Below are 18,095 nucleotides of genomic sequence, written 5' to 3' on the forward strand. Positions count from 1 at the left end.
GCAAGTGAGAGAAAATAGATAGGGGGCAAGAAAGAGCGTAATGAGAAAGAAGAAAGAGAGAGAAGAAACGGAATGACAGAAACAAAGGAGAGGGACAAAGAAGAGGAAAAGAGGGACATAGAGGAACAGAGAGAGACATAGAGGGACATACGAGACAAAAAGAGACAGAGGAACAGAGAGAGAAATAGAGGGACAGAGAGAGACATAGAGGGACATAGAGACAGAGGAACAGAGAGAGACATAGAGGGACATAGAGACAGAGGAACAGAGAGAGACATAGAGGGACATATGAGACGAAAAGAGACAGAGGAACAGAGAGAGAAATAGAGGGACAGAGAGAGACATAGAGGGACATAGAGACAGAGGAACAGAGAGAGACATAGAGGGACATAGAGACAGAGGAACAGAGAGAGACATAGAGGGACATATGAGACGAAAAGAGACAGAGGAACAGGGAGAGAAATAGAGGGAAAGAGAGAGACATAGAGGGACAGAGAGAGAGAGACATAAAGGGACAGAGAGAGACATAAAGGGGCAGAGAGAGACATAGAAGGACAGACAGACATAGAGGGACATAGAGACAGAGTAACAGGGAGAGACATAGAGGTACAGAGATACAGAGAGAGACAGAGAAGGACAGAGAGACATTGAGGGACAGAGAGAGACATTGAGGGACAGAGAGAGACATTGAGGGGCAGAGTGGCATAGAGAGACACAGAGAGTGACATAGAGGGACATAGAGACAGAGAGACAAGGGGAGAAGTAGGGCAGAAAGGGACAGAGAAAATAGCACAAACAACAAGCAGGGAAGTGATGAAGTGAAATAGGAAGTCAAAATTGACATGTAGACAAATAAAAGAAGAATGAGGAGAGAAGAGCAACAGGAAGAAAGGCGATCAATAAAAGACAAAAAGCTGATCAAAATCAGAGAGAATGACAGATCAAAGAGTCAACAAATGAGTTCTGAACCAGAGAGACATATCTAAGAGCCCAAAATGTGTGAACCAGAAATAACGGTGCAAAAAGTTAAAAGACAAAAGTTGATAGGCGACTAAATAAAGAATAAATGTTTGCAGTCACGACAACTGTGTGCATGAACAAAGGTCAGAGAGAGCCAGAAACAACTGACTAACAGAGAGATGTGAAGAAAAGAGGGGGAAGAGAGTTGTGTACAGCTGAAGAAGAAGTGAAAAGGAAGAAAGGGAGAAAGATAGAAGAAAAACAAGATAGGGGTAAGCGTGAGGAGAGAGTGGTGTGCTGGGACTGGTGCTGTTAGGGGCTCTGTGTTTTGGGGTATGGGTGATGGGGGGTGTTTGAGAAGCCAGGATACCCAGGCTGAAAGAGGGGTCAGAAGACGTTTAACAGATCTGGTTGAAAACAGAACGGCAATATAATTGTGATGTATTACACATCTATTATTAATAGGTATTCCATCATTTGAAAAAAGACACCAGGTACAGTCAATCCACTCCGCCTGCCTTTAACTCAATTACTCACCTGACTGAGTTCACTAATAAAACATGTATATTTCTGTGGTTACACCATCAATCTTCCCTTCTGTCTGTCATTCTATTACTGTCAGTCTCAGTGAAATAAACAGCCTGGTTGACCAGTCTGGTGCTGCTCAGTGCTCAGCACATAAGCGCTACATCCCTTTAGAGTGAGCCTCTTCAGATCTGAGGAGAACTTTAACCTCGGTTCAACTTCAGCCTGGTCATGTTAGCCATGTAAATGGTAGACCTCGTGTCTCCCTCTCTCACTCCTTGCCTCCCAGTCCTTATATCTCTCCTATCTCTCTTTTTCTCTCTCTCTCTGTCTATCTCTCTCTAATTGTCTCTCTCTGTCTCTCTTCTTGTCTCTTTCTCACTTCCAGCAGCAGAAACTTCTTGTCGCCCCCCCCCCCCACACACACACACACAGAGCTGCTGTGTGTGTCATCTGTCAGCCAAGGAGTTATGGACCCCCCCCCCCCCCCCCTTGACAATTGACCTTACCTGTGCCAGGAGGAGTGGGCCTGCGTGTCCCTGTTGCAACATCGAGGCTAGAGCTGCCACCAGATTTACTGTGAGAGAGGAGAGCGGAGGAGAGGGGATGAGAGGAGGTGAGGAGAAGAAGGGCAAGAAGAGTGTGGATGAGAGCGGAAGAAGGGGTCAGAGGGGAGAAGAGGAGAGTCATAGGTTTTGTAGATGAATAGTAAGGCAGTGTGGTACAGGGTAGTGGTGATTAGATGAATAGTAAGGCAGTGTGGTACAGGGTAGTGGTGATTAGGTGAATAGTAAGGCAGTGTGGTACAGGGTAGTGGTGATTAGATGAATAGTAAGGCAGTGTGGTACAGGGTAGTGGTGATTAGATGAATAGTGAGGCAGTGTGGTATAGGGTAGTGGTGATTAGATGAATAGTGAGGCAGTGTGGTACAGGGTAGTGGTGATTAGGTGAATAGTAAGGCAGTGTGGTACAGGGTAGTGGTGATTAGATGAATAGTAAGGTGGTGTGGTACAGGGTAGTGGTGATTAGGTGAATAGTAAGGCAGTGTGGTATAGGGTAGTGGTGATTAGATGAATAGTAAGGCGGTGTGGTACAGGGTAGTGGTGATTAGGTGAATAGTAAGTCAGTGTGGTATAGGGTAGTGGTGATTAGGTGAATAGTGAGGCAGGGTGGTACAGGGTAGTGGTGATTAGATGAATAGTGAGGCAGTGTGGTATAGGGTAGTGGTGATTAGATGAATAGTGAGGCAGTGTGGTACAGGGTAGTGGTGATTAGGTGAATAGTAAGGCAGTGTGGTACAGGGTAGTGGTGATTAGATGAATAGTAAGGCGGTGTGGTACAGGGTAGTGGTGATTAGGTGAATAGTAAGGCAGTGTGGTATAGGGTAGTGGTGATTAGATGAATAGTAAGGCGGTGTGGTACAGGGTAGTGGTGATTAGGTGAATAGTAAGTCAGTGTGGTATAGGGTAGTGGTGATTAGGTGAATAGTGAGGCAGGGTGGTACAGGGTAGTGGTGATTAGATGAATAGTGAGGCAGTGTGGTACAGGGTAGTGGTGATTAGATGAATAGTGAGGCAGTGTGGTACAGGGTAGTGGTGATTAGGTGAATAGTAAGGCAGTGTGGTACAGGGTAGTGGTGATTAGATGAATAGTGAGGCAGTGTGGTACAGGGTAGTGGTGATTAGATGAATAGTAAGGCAGTGTGGTACAGGGTAGTGGTGATTAGATGAATAGTAAGGCGGTGTGGTACAGGGTAGTGGTGATTAGATGAATAGTGAGGCAGTGTGGTACAGGGTAGTGGTGATTAGATGAATAGTGAGGCATTGTGGTACAGGGTAGTGGTGATTAGATGAATAGTAAGGCAGTGTGGTACAGGGTAGTGGTGATTAGATGAATAGTAAGGCGGTGTGGTACAGGGTAGTGGTGATTAGGTGAATCGTAAGGCAGTGTGGTACAGGGTAGTGGTGATTAGATGGGCAGTGTAGGCAAACACTGTCCTGTATTATGGTCCATGTACATTTATGGCGGTGGTACATGCTGATTGGATAAGTGCTAAGATACGAGGGTCTGTGTAGGTCAGTGGTCTACATCCCTGTCTGGCGATTGAATGCAGGGAAATGTGGCTGTGGGCTGCGCCTGTACCTGGAGCTAAGGCGGTTCTGTCTCATCCTCTGCTCCTGCAGTAGCCGGGTGTTCTCCAGTTTGACTGGGCTTGGGATGAACCCCACTTCACAGCCCTCTTTCACCAGACGACCAATCCACCAGTCATTATTGTACTTCTACATGGAGCACACAGACAGACATACAGTCAAAACACACAGACAGACATACAGTCAAAACACACAGACAGACATACAGTCAAAACACACAGACACATCAATACTACCACAGACAGATATACAGTCAAAACACAGACTAATCAATACCACCCGACATTACACACAACCAGCCTTCTCTTCATCTGCTCACAGAGCCCTGGCTGTTGTTGCCAAGGCAACTGCAGCCGCCATCTTAGCTTGCTTATACAAACCTCTCACTAGACATACATTAGGAATTGGACGTTACAACAAAACCAAAAAATGCCATTGTCATTGTTAAATGTCACATCATTGATCTAATGTACAGTCTTCCTCAGAGACTTTCTGATGGTAAGATGTCAGAGGCTCAGAGGAGTCTGGGCAGCTCTGGTACCTCTTTGATGTGTAGGAAGTCTTTGGCTTCAAAGGAGATGGCCATGCCCTGAACAGGGACATCATCGCTAGGCCCAGAGTTGTAACCCACATTCGTCCGCACTGCAAAAGCCACCTGTTTGGTCTGGAGAGGAGAAACCACAAAAGGGACAGTAGACAGTAGACTTTGAAATGATCAGTGACATGACAGAGAGACAGAGATACAGAGGACAGCATGGACCTGGCCAAACCATACTTAACTTGTCATGTCACTTAATGTCTGTAATTGCACACTGACCGGAATTGAACATTTACAGAATTTAAAAAATGTTATGACCCAGAGGGACGGTTCAAGGGAAAGAACCATGGTGACCTCTGACCTCAATCAATCAATCAATCAAATGTATTTATAAAGCCCTTTTTACAACAGCAGTTGTCACAAAGTGCTTTACAGAGACACCCGGCCTTAAACCCCAAGGAGCAAACAACAGTAGTGTTGAATTTCAGTGTCTAGGAAAAACTCCCTAAGAAGGCCGAAATTTAGGAAGAAACCTAGAGAGGACCCAGGCTCAGAGGGGTGACCAGTCCTCTTCTGGCTGTGCCGGGTGAGATATTAAGAGTCCAATTGGAATAATAAATACATTTCTCTGGGCGAAATCCAGAGTCTATTTGATTCTAGACTAGGTCAAAAGTATGACCAGGTGGACAAGGACAGGGACAGCAACGGGCCCCCCAAACCAGGTACCCCGCAGGTGTGGACCAGGTCCTCATCTCCTCCTTAAATTTAAAACTGGAGGAGACTGAGAAAAGTTAGAAAGTGCATTCCTCATATCCCCCAGCACAATAATATAGCAGTGTAACACCTAGTAACTGACCTTGGCTTTCTCCAGGGTTGCAAGGGCCTGTAGGTCAGCCTCCTTCCTCAGCGCCTCTGGGTCCTCCTCCAGGGACACGTCCGAGTCGGACGGCCTGCTGGTGTAAGAGTCTGCAGAGCCCTGCGACACAGAAGGACAGGGTCAGTACTGTGGGGGGAGGCAGCATTATGGTGGGTCAGTATTTTGGGTGGGGGGGCAGTAGTATGGGGGGGTCAGTACTAAAGGTGGGGGGGTCAGTAGTATGGGGGGGGTCAGTACTATGGGGGGTCAGTATTTTGGGTGGGGGGGGGGGTCAGTATTATGGGGGGTCAGTACTATGGGTGGGGGTCAGAATTATGGGGGGGTCAGTAATATGGGGGGTCAGTACTATGGGTGGGGGGGTCAGTACTGTGGGGGGTCAGTACTATGGGGGGGTCAGTACTATGGGTGGGGGTTCAGTATTATGGGTGGGGTTTCAGTAGTATGGGGGGTCAGTACTCTGGGTGGGGGGGTCAGTACTATGGGTGGGGGGGTCAGTATTATGGGTGGGGGGGTCAGTAATATGGCGGGTCAGTACTATGGGTGGGGGGGGGGGGGTCAGTATTTTGGGTGGGGTTGGTCAATATTATGGGGTGTCAGTACTATGGGTGGGGGAGGGGGGTCAGTATTATGGGGGGCCAGTATTCTGGGTGGGGGGGTCAGTAATATTGGGGGTCAGTACTATGGGTGGGGGGGTCAGTAGTATGGGGGGGTCAGTATTATGGGTGGGGGGGTCAGTAGTATGGGGAGTTCAGTACTATGGGTGGGGGGGTCAGTAGTATGGGGGGTCAGTATTATGGGTGGGGGGGTCAGTATTATAGGGGGTCAGTACTATGGGTGGGGGGGAAGGAAAAAGAAAAGACAGTGAGATAGAGAGGAGCGAGAGCGATAAACGAGAGAGGGACACAGAAAGACAGGGTCATGTAGAGAAGCAAAAAGACAGATGAAAAATTAATTTGGAAGAGACTGTGAGAGGTGCAAAAACCATAGGCACCGGTGTGCCGAGATATGGGGAAAAGTGATATGGTCAGATGAGTTGTCCTTCACCATATTCTCGAGATGTGGGTGAGTGCAGGTGTGGCCCACACCAAGAATTCAGGCCTAATAAGACAGCACTCTCCACCACCATCAGTGAAACACCACAGGAGAGAATAGCTTTTGGAAGAATGGTGTTCGGCGCCTCCACTAGAGCTGTAGACAGTTGTTAAACATATGCCACGGCACATTGAAGCTGTTCTGGCAGCTCATGGTGGCCCAACACCTTACTGAGACACTTCCTGTTGTTTTTTCTTTAATTCGTCACACATTTTATATTATGGTTATAACCTGTACTGCCTAATTCCTACTTCATTTCCAATAACACCCAAAATTGCCAAAGGCAAATATCTCTAACAATCATCTATTGTGCTCAGGCGTAACTCTTTGTGGTTTTCAGCCCGGTGGTTTTAACCTGTGGTTAAAAAGGGAACCTGCTTGACTAAACTGCTAGCCTAACTGACCGCATTCAATCTAACAACTTAAATACACATACACACAAACACACTCTAACACAAATACATATACACACATGCTCGCAAATTGTTCAGGCCAGCATAGTACACCTGGCTGGTGTCAAATGGATGTGAAGTGGATTCATCAAAAAACATGATCCAATCAGGCACTTTCATGCGTTCAACAGCCACATTGACTGTGTGTGGGCGTGTTAAATAGAACAGACAGAGCAGAGGCAGATAGAAAGGGCAGGGGGAAAGAAGGGAGGGATGGTAAAAGAGAAGAAAATAAAGAGAAAAAGAGACAAAGTGGAAAAGACAGATCAAGAGAAAGAAAACAGTGTGGAACAGCAAGAGATACGATAGAGCTAAAATGACAGGCCGGATTTAATATAAGCATTTGCCATTAATTACTCATGAAGTGGCTATGGTTTCGTTCACTTCCACCACCACTCATGCTTGGTAACCTAAGCCTCTCCGGGGGACCCCAACCTACTCACCCCCCTTCCACACCACACAATAAAAACCCTGCCTGGCCTCCTCTCCTGGGGGTCACTGCTCAAAAGGCTGTTATCCAAGACTAGGGATTAAATTGGGCCGTGGTGGCTGAATCCCGACGGTCCAAACCAGAGCTAGATGCTGAGCCCCAAAACCAACGGTCCAAACCAGAGCTAGATGCTGAGCCCCAAAACCAATGGTCCAAACCAGAGCTAGATGCTGAGCCCCAAAACCAACGGTCCAAACCAGAGCTAGATGCTGAGCCCCAAAACCAATGGTCCAAACCAGAGCTAGATGCTGAGCCCCAAAACCAATGGTCCAAACCAGAGCTAGACACTGAGTCCCAAAATCAACGGTCCAAACCAGAGCTTGACACTGAGCCCCAAAACCAACGGTCCAAACCAGAGCTAGACACTGAGTCCCTAAACCAATGGTCCAAACCAGAGCTAGACGTTGAGCCCCAAAACCAACAGCCCAAACCAAAGCTGGACACTGGATACGTTATATGAGAAATCTTTACGCCACTTAGCTGATACAGAAAAGTTTGAGATCGTATAAAACCCCTTATTCCTTCCTACATCAAACCCTGAGGACAACTTCATTTCCAGTTGGCTACAATTTGATAATATGTTTGGTATGGCTTCCCAAATATTTTGTCTATATTGGGGAATGTTTTTTTTAAATGTTTCTTTGGAGAGAAACATTTTGGCACAAGCTCATGGTGTATCCTAACCTCTATTTAATATATTAATCATCGGGCTAGTTGATTCCACTGAATTGTTTATTTATTCTAGCATATTTCCGTTTTGGCCTACGTTTGGCATACCCTAGAGCACAGGCAATTGGTTGTATTCAACATCAATCATTTTTATTGATGACTTTACACAGGAAGCCCAATTCCCATCCAGTAATTCTGAGGAAACATGATTATAATCTAATTATGATCCATTTTGACCAATCAGATCTGCTGTTCTGCCCAGAATCCCGAGTAACCTCTCACTTAGGTAATATCGGAGTGTTATTAGAACTGACTCCGCTCAACCCCCCACACCAGATCAACCTCACAACCAGACAACCCCCCCCCCCCCCCACCACCACCACCCACGAAATCCCAATTCACCCGATGTCCAAAACCACCCTGTACAGACTGTCCAGAACCACCCTGTAAAGACTGTCCAGAACCACCCTGTAAAGACTGTCCAGAACCACCCTGTAAAGACTGTCCAGAACCACCCTGTAAAGACTGTCCAGAACCACCCTGTAAAGACTGTCTTTCTATTCAAGTGTTTGAGTGTTGTCTTTACGTAACCATCCCACCAGTTCCTCTGTGTTCTTTTTTTGCAGGTGTCAGACGGCCTCAGCCCACCGGCCCCTCTCTCTCACTGCATACGCCCGTGGGAGGTACAGACGGGAACGCCGACAGCTGAATGTTACAGGCACAAGACTTGAGTCATTATGTGTCCGTTTCTAAAACAGGAGGTTGGTAATGACGTTAGATAACATCTCGATGAGCAAGCTGGGAGTTTACATACGTAGGAATTTGGTCATTAACATGTTTGCGCTTAAAATAAATCAACGTTGATAGTGCAAAATGAGAAAATCCTGATCCACAGATGGTCTCTCGGCATCTGCCTGTTATAACCGTGGCTACCGGCACTGTTACCACCAACGGAGCCGTGTGGAAGAGCGATGGAAACCAGGTTAGAGTCCCAGCAGTCTGAGAGTTCCTGGGCTCCAACAGCACAGAGACTAGCCAGGACCTGACCAGAAGGGCTAAATATACAGTATGCTTGGTCAAACTGACACTGACAGACAGACATACTGTCTGCGTGTGTGTGCGCGCACGTGCGTGCGTGGATTGGTATTTGGATATTCATTGTGTCACTTCATGCAGTTTCAATTATTAACAAACAGAATGTTGATTCTAGCACAGCCAACTAACAAAAAAATATTGGTGGCTTAGCAACCACGAGCGGAAACACGCCCGGTAACTAAGGCAACCAGTCGTCCTGCCTTGGGGTCCAAGTGGGGCTACTTCCTGTTTCACTGACAACAACAAACACAGCCCGATCGGTCACCTCTCTCCCCGATGCTGAGTGATGTTTGGCTTCCAGACATGCAGTGCTTAATAATGGTGATAATAGCCGTGGGCACTTACCGGCTCGGAGTCATCCTCTAAGCCATACAGGTGCATCCCGGCACGGACTGCTGATTGTCACAGAGAGGTTAATTAGGCTCAGTGAGAGAAACCAAGAGGACTGTGTCTGTCTGAGAGGGAGGACTGAGAAAGACAACAGCTTACGTCCTCCCGGGGAAAAGCCCCAGCAACTCCCTGACTGCAGCAACAGGTCCGTGATGCAGCGAAAGCAGCAGCGAGAGAGGCAGAGGCAGAGGGAGGTGCATGCAGGTGATAGTGTATGTGTGTGTATGTGTGTGTGTGTGTGTGTGTGTGTGTGTGTGTATATATATATATATATATATATATATATATATATATATATATATATATATATATATATATATATATATATATATATATATATATATATATATATATATGTGTGTGTGACTCACTCACTCAACCTGATCACGCCACATAACAGACCAGCAGAATAGAAAATGACAGAGAGAATGAGGTGAGTAAAATGGATATAGAGGCAGAGGGAGGGACACCCACACACTTCGGGACTTAATCAATCCTTTACAAAACCAAACAGCACCCAGGGGGGAGGGGCTATGTGAGTCGGGACCAGGGTAGATTCAACCATCAACAGGAAGAACATGTCTTTTATTTGATCTACCCCACGTACTTCATCTCTCAAACGGTCCTCTCGTCTCATCCCTCTATTCGTCTCTTCTCCTCCCTCCATCCCTCTCTCTCTCTTACTCCCCCCCGTACATACGCTTTTATGTCTCTCCACTTTAAGAGTTCCCTCACTATTTTTCTGTCCGTCAATGGATTCTACTGCTAATTTAGTTGCACGCTTAATTTCACAGCTCCTGTTCAAAATAGCTAAAAACCACCTGATCCCAGAGTAGCTTTCCCATTGGCCGGGCCGAGGTACAGACCTCAGAAGTGTCATAGTAACCAGCCCAGCTGCTAAGTACAGAGAAGGAAACAGAGAGGGGGTAATTTGACAGGATGACAGACGTCATGGGAAGAGCACCGCTCACACTTGGAAGTGGTAAAGGTGAAGGAACTGGCTAGCATGACAAGCTCTCAGAAACACACTGAACAGGCGACCAGTGATTACAGTTGAGGTTAAATCTCAGTCTCCTGGCTTTGAACGTAGCGACGCAGGCGGCCTAGAGCGGCCCAGCCTGCTGCCTTCGGTGTACATGTACTGCTTAAGCGTGGGTTTAAAACCGGCCCATTGCTCTTTCAGCAAAAAAAACCTGCCTCCTCTATCTTTTACCACTCAACTGTCAAACCAAGCGTACAAAATGCCTGGAAAAATAATGACTGGGATGTTATTTTTCAATGGCAAAAATCTTGTATAATACTATGATGAATGTCACCCTACAATCACAAAGCTGAAGATGTCAATGGCTTAATAACTGATAACCAAGCTGCTCTGCTGTCTGGTTATTAAGTATGTGTTATCTGGAGTCTGGTCTAGGGATTCCCAATAATTATATCTGGAAGCCACTAAAGACGTCTCACAGTGGCACTTAAAAGTTCACCATCACCAGCAACAGCACTTTTTTTGACGCATAGCCCCATGGTAACGCCATGGTAGTTACAACCTGGAAGTTAGTGGTCGGGCTAAAGTGGGTTATGGCACAGCGACAGCAACGTGTTGCTAGTCTTCAACAACAATTAATTACTTTTTATGTTATTTTTATTAAATTGTTTTCTGTAAAACTAGTTAGTCTTTCAGGAGACACTTACCCAGAGGGACAGTATTGAGTGAATCCATTTTCATACTTGCCCCTCGTGTGAATCGAACACACAGCTGTGGGGTTGAAAGCACCATGCTTTACACACTGATCTTGAGGAGTTAGGCAGAGATAGTAGGTAAGGATATACAAAGATATTTTAAGTTAGAGCGAGACAGTAGGCAGAGCTAGGAATTATTCAATAAACACAACAGTGGATATTAATCTTCAATTACGCCTACTAATGCATCAGGCAGAACAAACCTGCACAAAGAAAGCTCAGCCTTGTGGGTTTTATTTACATAACCAGAAGGCAGAAACGAATGAACCAATGGAGAGGCTGGAGATTACATCCCACCTGAAGACTAAATTCATAGGGAAAATCCACCGCTAGTCACTACTTGGGGTGTTTTTTCAATCCCCTAAATAATTTTGGGTGATTAGAGGTGTTTCAGATACAATTATGAAACAATGGCTTCTTCTGATAAATCCTCATTAAAGGAAGACCTGAGCATTGCTATACATTCTGGGTATTGTGGTTTGCATAACAGAAAATGTAAATATTCAGAAAAGCTTATTATTGCCCCACGTGAGGAGATTCAACATTTTTATGGCAAAAACCAATGATGACGTGCTATTTCTAACAGCTTAGCTTTCTCGACAGACAGTCTACCTGTGGGGCACTGGGTGAAAACGTGTGATCACCATCCTTGACAAGGTTCCAAACATTTGAGCTATACAAATATATTCTACGTACTTAATCCTGTGAGACAAACATATGATAAAATATAGTGTTATTACCATATTAATGGAAATATATAGGTATTAACATGATAATATAAATAGAGCAGCAGTGAAATGGGCCACACAAACTAAGGGTAAAGGTTAGGTTATGGTTTGGGGATTAAGATAAGGGTTAAGGTTAGGTTATGGTTGGGGGTTAAGATAAGGGTTAAGGTTAGGTTATGGTTGGGGGTTAAGGTAAGGGTTAAGGTTAGGTTATGGTTGGGGGTTAAGATAAGGGTTAAGGTTCGGTTATGGTTGGGGGTTAAGATAAGGGTTAAGGTTAGGTTATGGTTGGGGGTTAAGATAAGGGTTAAGGTTAGGTTCTGGTTGGGGGTTAAGGTAAGGGTTAAGGTTAGGTTACGGTTGGGGGTTAAGGTAAGGGTTAAGGTTAGGGGTTTAAGGTAAGGGATAAGGTTAGTGTTACGCATGCAGGTACGTTTATTAAATAATTTTCAACATTTGGGTTACCTAAGGTGGTACAAACTGATCAAGGTACAAATGTCCTTTCCAAGCTTTTCAAACAGGGGTTAAAGAGCTTGTCAAGTGCGTATCACCCAGAGTCTCAGGGTGCGCTTGAACAGAGCCATCAGACACTGAAGTCTCTGCTCCATAAATATTGTTTGGAAACCGAGAAGGATTGGGATGAGGAGTACCTCTAGTTTGGTTTGCTATCTGTAAGACGGTACAGGAATCCCTAGGGGTTCAGCCCGGCAGAACTGGTGTTTGGACACAGAGTCACAGGACCTATGAAAGTCCTTAAGGATCAGTTTTTATCAGAAGGACTGTGTGAAAAGAACAATGTGAGTCGCTTTCGTGAGCCCCTCAATGGCGCCGGTGCGCTGGCAAAGGAAGCACTGTCTTCCTCACAGAGACGTATGAAACACCATTATGACATACATGCTGTTTCTTGTCCTCTGCGGCCGGGTGACCAAGTTCTTGTGTTGTTACCTGTACCAGGTGGATCATTGGCAGTACGTTTCTCGGGTGAGAAAAGAAACGAGAAAAGAAACTAAGTGAAACTGATTGTGATACAAACCCCTGATAGAAAACGCCAATCCCGTGTGTGCCACATTAACATGTTAAAGACATACCACACCAGACCCATCACCCAGAAAGACATTCCAGAGGAGCCGGCAGACACTGCCATCTCCTCTGTTGCTACTGCTGGTATAGTGGGCGCACGTGTTAATTACGCTGGCGAAGATGGGTTGGAGTTGCTCAATACTCACCAGCAGTGCGCTAGGTTGCCCAACTCAGAAATTTTGCTGTCTTTTCCGTCTAGTCTGGGTCATTTAACCGATGGACAGGCAGATGACATTGTGAGGCTGTTAAACAGCTTTCCTTGTCTTTTTAGTGATGTTCCTACACCCACCCATGTGTTAACGTTGGAAACGCTGCCCCTATCAAGCAACATGCATATCAGGTCAACACTTTGGCCTGTTGAAGGACGAAGTAAAGTACTTGCCGGAGAATGACCTGGCTATGCCAAGTTCAAGTCCATGGAGTTCTCCGTGCATTCTGGTTCCCAAACCTGATGGCACATCCAGGTTATGTACAGATTATCGAAAGGTCAATGCTGTCACAGTGCCCTGATTCGTACCCGTTGCCCAGACAGGACGACTGTATTGACACTGTTAGTGCTGCCACTCATGTAACCAAGCGAGATCTCCTAAAAGGTTACTGGCATGTGCTGTTAACCCCACGTGCCTCTAACATCTCCGCCTTTGTGACCCCAGACAACTTCCTGCAATACTCTGTCATGGCTTTTGGGATGCGAAATGCACCATCCACCTTCCAATGGCTGGTTAACACAGTGTTAGCTGGAGTCTCTAACTGTAGTGCCAACACTGATGACCTGGTGGTCTGTTCAACAGAGTGGACAGATCATGTCCTTACACTAAGGAGAGTGTGTGAACGTCTAGCAGCTGCTTCTCTTACCCTGAACTTGGCAAAGTGTGAGTTTGGGAAAGCCACTGCTACGTATCTTGGCAAAAAGGTAGGCCAAGGTCAGGTGCACCCTGTTGATGCCAAGGTCTCAGCTATTACTACCTTCCCTGCACCTACTACCAGACGAGAGCAACGCCGTTTTTAAGGAATGGTTGGCTACTACCGTAGTTTCTGTAAGAACTTCCTTGCAGTAGTCGCTCCGCTCACGGATTTGCTCAGTCCTCCGACAACATTTGTATGGTCTACAGATTGTCAGGCTGCTTTCAGCACTGCCGAAGCACTCCTGTGTAGTACCCCTGTTCTTGCTGCTCCGGATTTCGAGCAACCTTTTAAACTAGAGGTAGATGCTAGTGCCAGAGGTGCTGGTGTTGTACTGCTGCAGGCAGACCAAAGTGGTGAGACTAACTATTCAACCGTTGAACAAGAAGCTCTTGCTTTGTGGTTTGCTCTGCAGTACTTCTAAGTCTATGTTGGTTCCAGTGCACTGCACAGTGATGGTGTATACGGCTCATAACCCCTTAGTCTGGATTCCTTTGCTCATTGAATATTGTTCTGTTTACTGTCTATGTCTTGAGTCGCAAACTATTGTGGGTTTGCTCTTTTAAGGGTGGGAGTGTTACACATGCAGGTACCCTGTATGCGCGTTGGTGTTTTTTCCCCTCCTGACATCTCCACAGGTTTCTCTTATGTTCCTGATTGTGCTCATTGGTGTTTTCCACCTGGCAGACATGAATGCAGCGCCTGACTGCTGTGGTGGACCAATCAGTGGACACCCATCCTAATTGCACCACCTGTTCCTTTTATTCTTTACCCAATCACATCACACATCCCTGGTTTAAAAACCCAGTCAGTTGGTTCTCCCAGAGAGACTCTTTTGCTTTACCTCACATGGACATAGCCTTTTGATAGACAGACACTTTGTTCATTCATACATCACTTAGTTTAGCACATACATCTCACATGTCCTGTTTCATGTGAGTATGTATTGCTGTGGTGTTTTGCATGGTGTTGTCTAGTCAATTGTTTGCTGTGTGCTGTTTAGTCCTTGTTCAACCTTTGTGTTTTTGTTTGTCCCTGTGTCTCTGGGAAAAGTTTTTTTTTTTAGCAAGTTGCCCTTGGGCATACACAACCCGTAGGAAAACTTTGTCTAAAAACACTAGTTCGACCTGACCGGACCACCCACTGTATCAAAATCAGTTTAGGGGTGTTTGCCATATTTCATTTCTTGGGTCCAGCTCAGCCCCTTTTCCCTACCCCCTTTACCAGGTGTTTATAATAAACGTTTTATGTCTGACGGTAGCTTTGGTTGTCTGTGTCGTTTGTTCCCACTGTTCATGTACACTACACCACTTTGCATGTGTTTTGTTACGGGTCACTGTACCATCCACCCTAGAACGCTAGAGCCACAGGGTTCGTAACAGTTAGGTAATGGTTAGAGGGTTAACATAAGAGTTAAGGATAGGAGGTTAAGGTAAGGGATAAGGTTGGGTTATGGTTAGGGGGTTAAGGTAATGGATAAGGGTAGGGAAAATGGATGAGCACAAAGGCTGGTCAAATTTCCTCAGTGGATTATTGAGCCATTTGAAATGCAACTTCCGCCCTCTCCCTTGAGTCAACCAATCAGATGAAGTTTTTCATCCAACACCACTGGGACCTGTGGTCCTACCTCTGAAGATCGAATAGCAGGTAGAGCTAAGTAGAGCTATTAAACAGAGCTAAGAAGACCTAGCGAGCATAGATAACTAGAGCTAGTGGACAGAGCTAAGTTGAGCTAGTGGACAGAGCTAAGTAGAGCTAGCGGGCAGTGATAAGTACAGCTAGTGGACAGAGATAAGTAGAGTTAACGGACAGAGCTAAGTAGAGCTAGCAGGCAGCGTTAAGTAGAGCTAGCGGGCATAGATAAGTACTGTAGAACTAGTGGGCAGAGTTGAGTAGAGGTAGCAGGCAGAAATATGTAAAGCTAGCAGGCAGAAATATGTAGAGCTAGTGGGCAGAGATATGTAGAGCTAGTGAGCAGAGATTTGTAGAGCTAACAGGCCAAAGATAAGTATAGCTAGCAGGCAGAGCTAAGTAGAGAGATCAAAGTTCAGGTGGCAGACAGTGTTAGTACACAGAGCAATTTGGCTGAGCTAGTTGGCAGAGATAGTAGGCACATCTAGTCAGTGGTTCCCAACAATGGGTACTAGGGACCCAAGGGCCTATACTTGGCCTATACACAAGGGGTACTTGAAAAGAGTTATGAAACCATAGGCAGCGCTTGACTTGGGATAAAATAAGTGCAGGAACGGACAAATCTCAAATTGGACTATGTTCATGAAAATGTATGTGTTGATAAGGCATGCCCTAAAAAAGGAACCAGAATGCTGTTAAAAATTTACCGGATCGCCAAGTCAACCACTGACCATAGGCATACAGATAAAATGGACTTGGTGGGGGCACTTCAGTGGCCGTCTAGGCAGAACAAAATTTACTTGATGGTGCATGAACAGAAAAAGGTTGGGGATTACTGTCCAAACTAAGCAGAGCAATAAAACAAGTGCAAGCTTGCAAAGCCAGTACACAGACCTAGTTGATAGAGCTAATAGGTAGCGCTAACAGGTAGAGCTACTATAAATAGGTAGCAGGCAGAGCTAGCTGACAGAACTGAGTAGGAAGAGCTAGCAAACTGTTAGACAGAATAAGCAGGCCCAAGTAGGCAGAGCTATCAGAGAGAGCTAGTCAGACATACATATGGAGACATGGAAGTCTAAGAGGTATAATTATCACCAAACTGGCATGCTTGTCTTTCTCCATCTGCAAAGTCACTGCCACTAGGATTCATTCACACCTGCAAGCCCTGATATCAAACTAATTGTAGGAGAAAAAACTGTATAGGAAAGAAAGTGGAGGGAGGGAGAGAAGGAAAACGAAAGTGAGAAGGGGGATGTGTGAAAGACAAGTGCTTTGAATTAATGAGTGTCGAAAAACGGTTGGCTTGAGGGGAGAAATTATGTTAACGCCATTGCTGCTTCTGATGCGTTGAAATTTTGACTAACTGATCCATTACGCAAGGGAATGATGGATAAGAGACTATACTCTGATTGTGACAATACTCTGTACATATGGCATCATCACACTAACAGGCTATTTTGATTGTGAGCATCGTTTGTTCATGCGGATGTTCACAGTAGTTTAGTAGAAGTGGGTACTCCGAGAACATATTGTAAGAGCCAATTTAGATTCCATCAATTGTAATGAACACAATTCAATTTAAATAACGTTACAATAATACAAAAATATAATTTAACAAATTCTCTGGCCTGACCCCTGACCTGGTAGGCGTATGAATTTACTGGCAATGCTTCATACCTGGTAACTAACAGTGCTCTCGGTCAAAACAATGCTGTGGCCAAGTTTCTAAATTAAAGCTATTGTTGTAAAAATGGCATAAGTTAAGCTTCTTTAACTTATGGCCATAGTGAAACTGCATGAAAAAAAAAAAGATACTACAATGAACAATGAAATATAATAATGGACCAAACCAGTAATATGACTAATGATAACATTCTAATATTGACAAGCTTACAATCTGTGGCTTACCCCTAGGTAGTATTTCAGCCTCATTCATACATTCCTTCCTGGACTCTCTTTCTGGATTATAGTCCTGGCCTCTGTCTGACCGGAGCCACAGCCAAACCAGCCGTGAACAGTCAGTCACAGCAAACGCACACACACACACACACACACAGACAGCATGCAAACACACTCTACATCCTACAAAATGATTAAAGATTAAGCTTGCCCAGTCCTCAATTGAACACAATCGAAATTCAGACTTCCACTGTTAACCTTTCCAAACTGTCTAAGTAAACAACAACCACAGCCCTGACATTAACGGGGGCCACAACAGCAGTCCATGGTGGAATGGATGAACAACACACAAGAGGAAACACTCTCCAACAGCAACAGGTGTTGCAAAGCATAGGGCCAGGTAGGAAAAAGGGCTAACAGAGGACTGTTACAGGGGCCAGGTAGGAAAGAGGTCTAACAGAGGACTGTTACAGGGGCCAGGTTGGAAAGAGGTCTAACAGAGGACTGTTACAGGGGCCAGGTAGGAAAGAGGTCTAACAGAGGACTGTTACAGGGGCCAGGTAGGAAAAAGGGCTAACAGAGGACTGTTACAGGGGCCAGGTAGGAAAGAGGTCTAACAGAGGACTGTTACAGGGGCCAGGTAGGAAAGAGGTCTAACAGAGGACTGTTACAGGGGCCAGGTAGGAAAGAGGGCTAACAGAGGACTATTACAGGGGCCAGGTGGGAAAGAGGGCTAACAGAGGACTGTTACAGGGGCCAGGTGGGAAAGAGGGATAACAGAGGACTGTTACAGGGGCCAGGTGAGAAATAGGGATAACAGAGGACTATTACAGGGGCCAGGTGGGAAAGAGGGATAACAGAGGACTGTTACAGGGGCC

At 45.6% G+C, this 18,095-nt stretch overlaps 1 protein-coding gene across 5 annotated transcripts in view; it reads right to left on the bottom strand.

Annotated features, from left to right (window-relative positions):
- The window catches only part of cacnb1 (calcium channel, voltage-dependent, beta 1 subunit), a 39,088-nt gene that overhangs the window by 8,576 nt on the left and 12,417 nt on the right, over nt 1-18,095 (bottom strand). For all 5 annotated transcript variants that reach the window (XM_029123428.2, XM_029123431.2, XM_029123430.2 and 2 more), the window contains 4 exons: nt 5,030-5,149; nt 4,177-4,299; nt 3,628-3,764; nt 1,995-2,062 (listed from right to left, as the gene is read on the bottom strand). In XM_029123428.2, coding sequence (XP_028979261.1) covers nt 1,995-2,062; nt 3,628-3,764; nt 4,177-4,299; nt 5,030-5,149 — 448 coding nt within the window. The remainder of the gene's footprint in view (nt 1-1,994; nt 2,063-3,627; nt 3,765-4,176; nt 4,300-5,029; nt 5,150-18,095) is intronic.

The sequence above is a fragment of the Esox lucius genome, chromosome 11, assembly GCF_011004845.1.
Source record: "Esox lucius isolate fEsoLuc1 chromosome 11, fEsoLuc1.pri, whole genome shotgun sequence".
NCBI classification, from domain to species: Eukaryota; Metazoa; Chordata; class Actinopteri; order Esociformes; family Esocidae; genus Esox; species Esox lucius.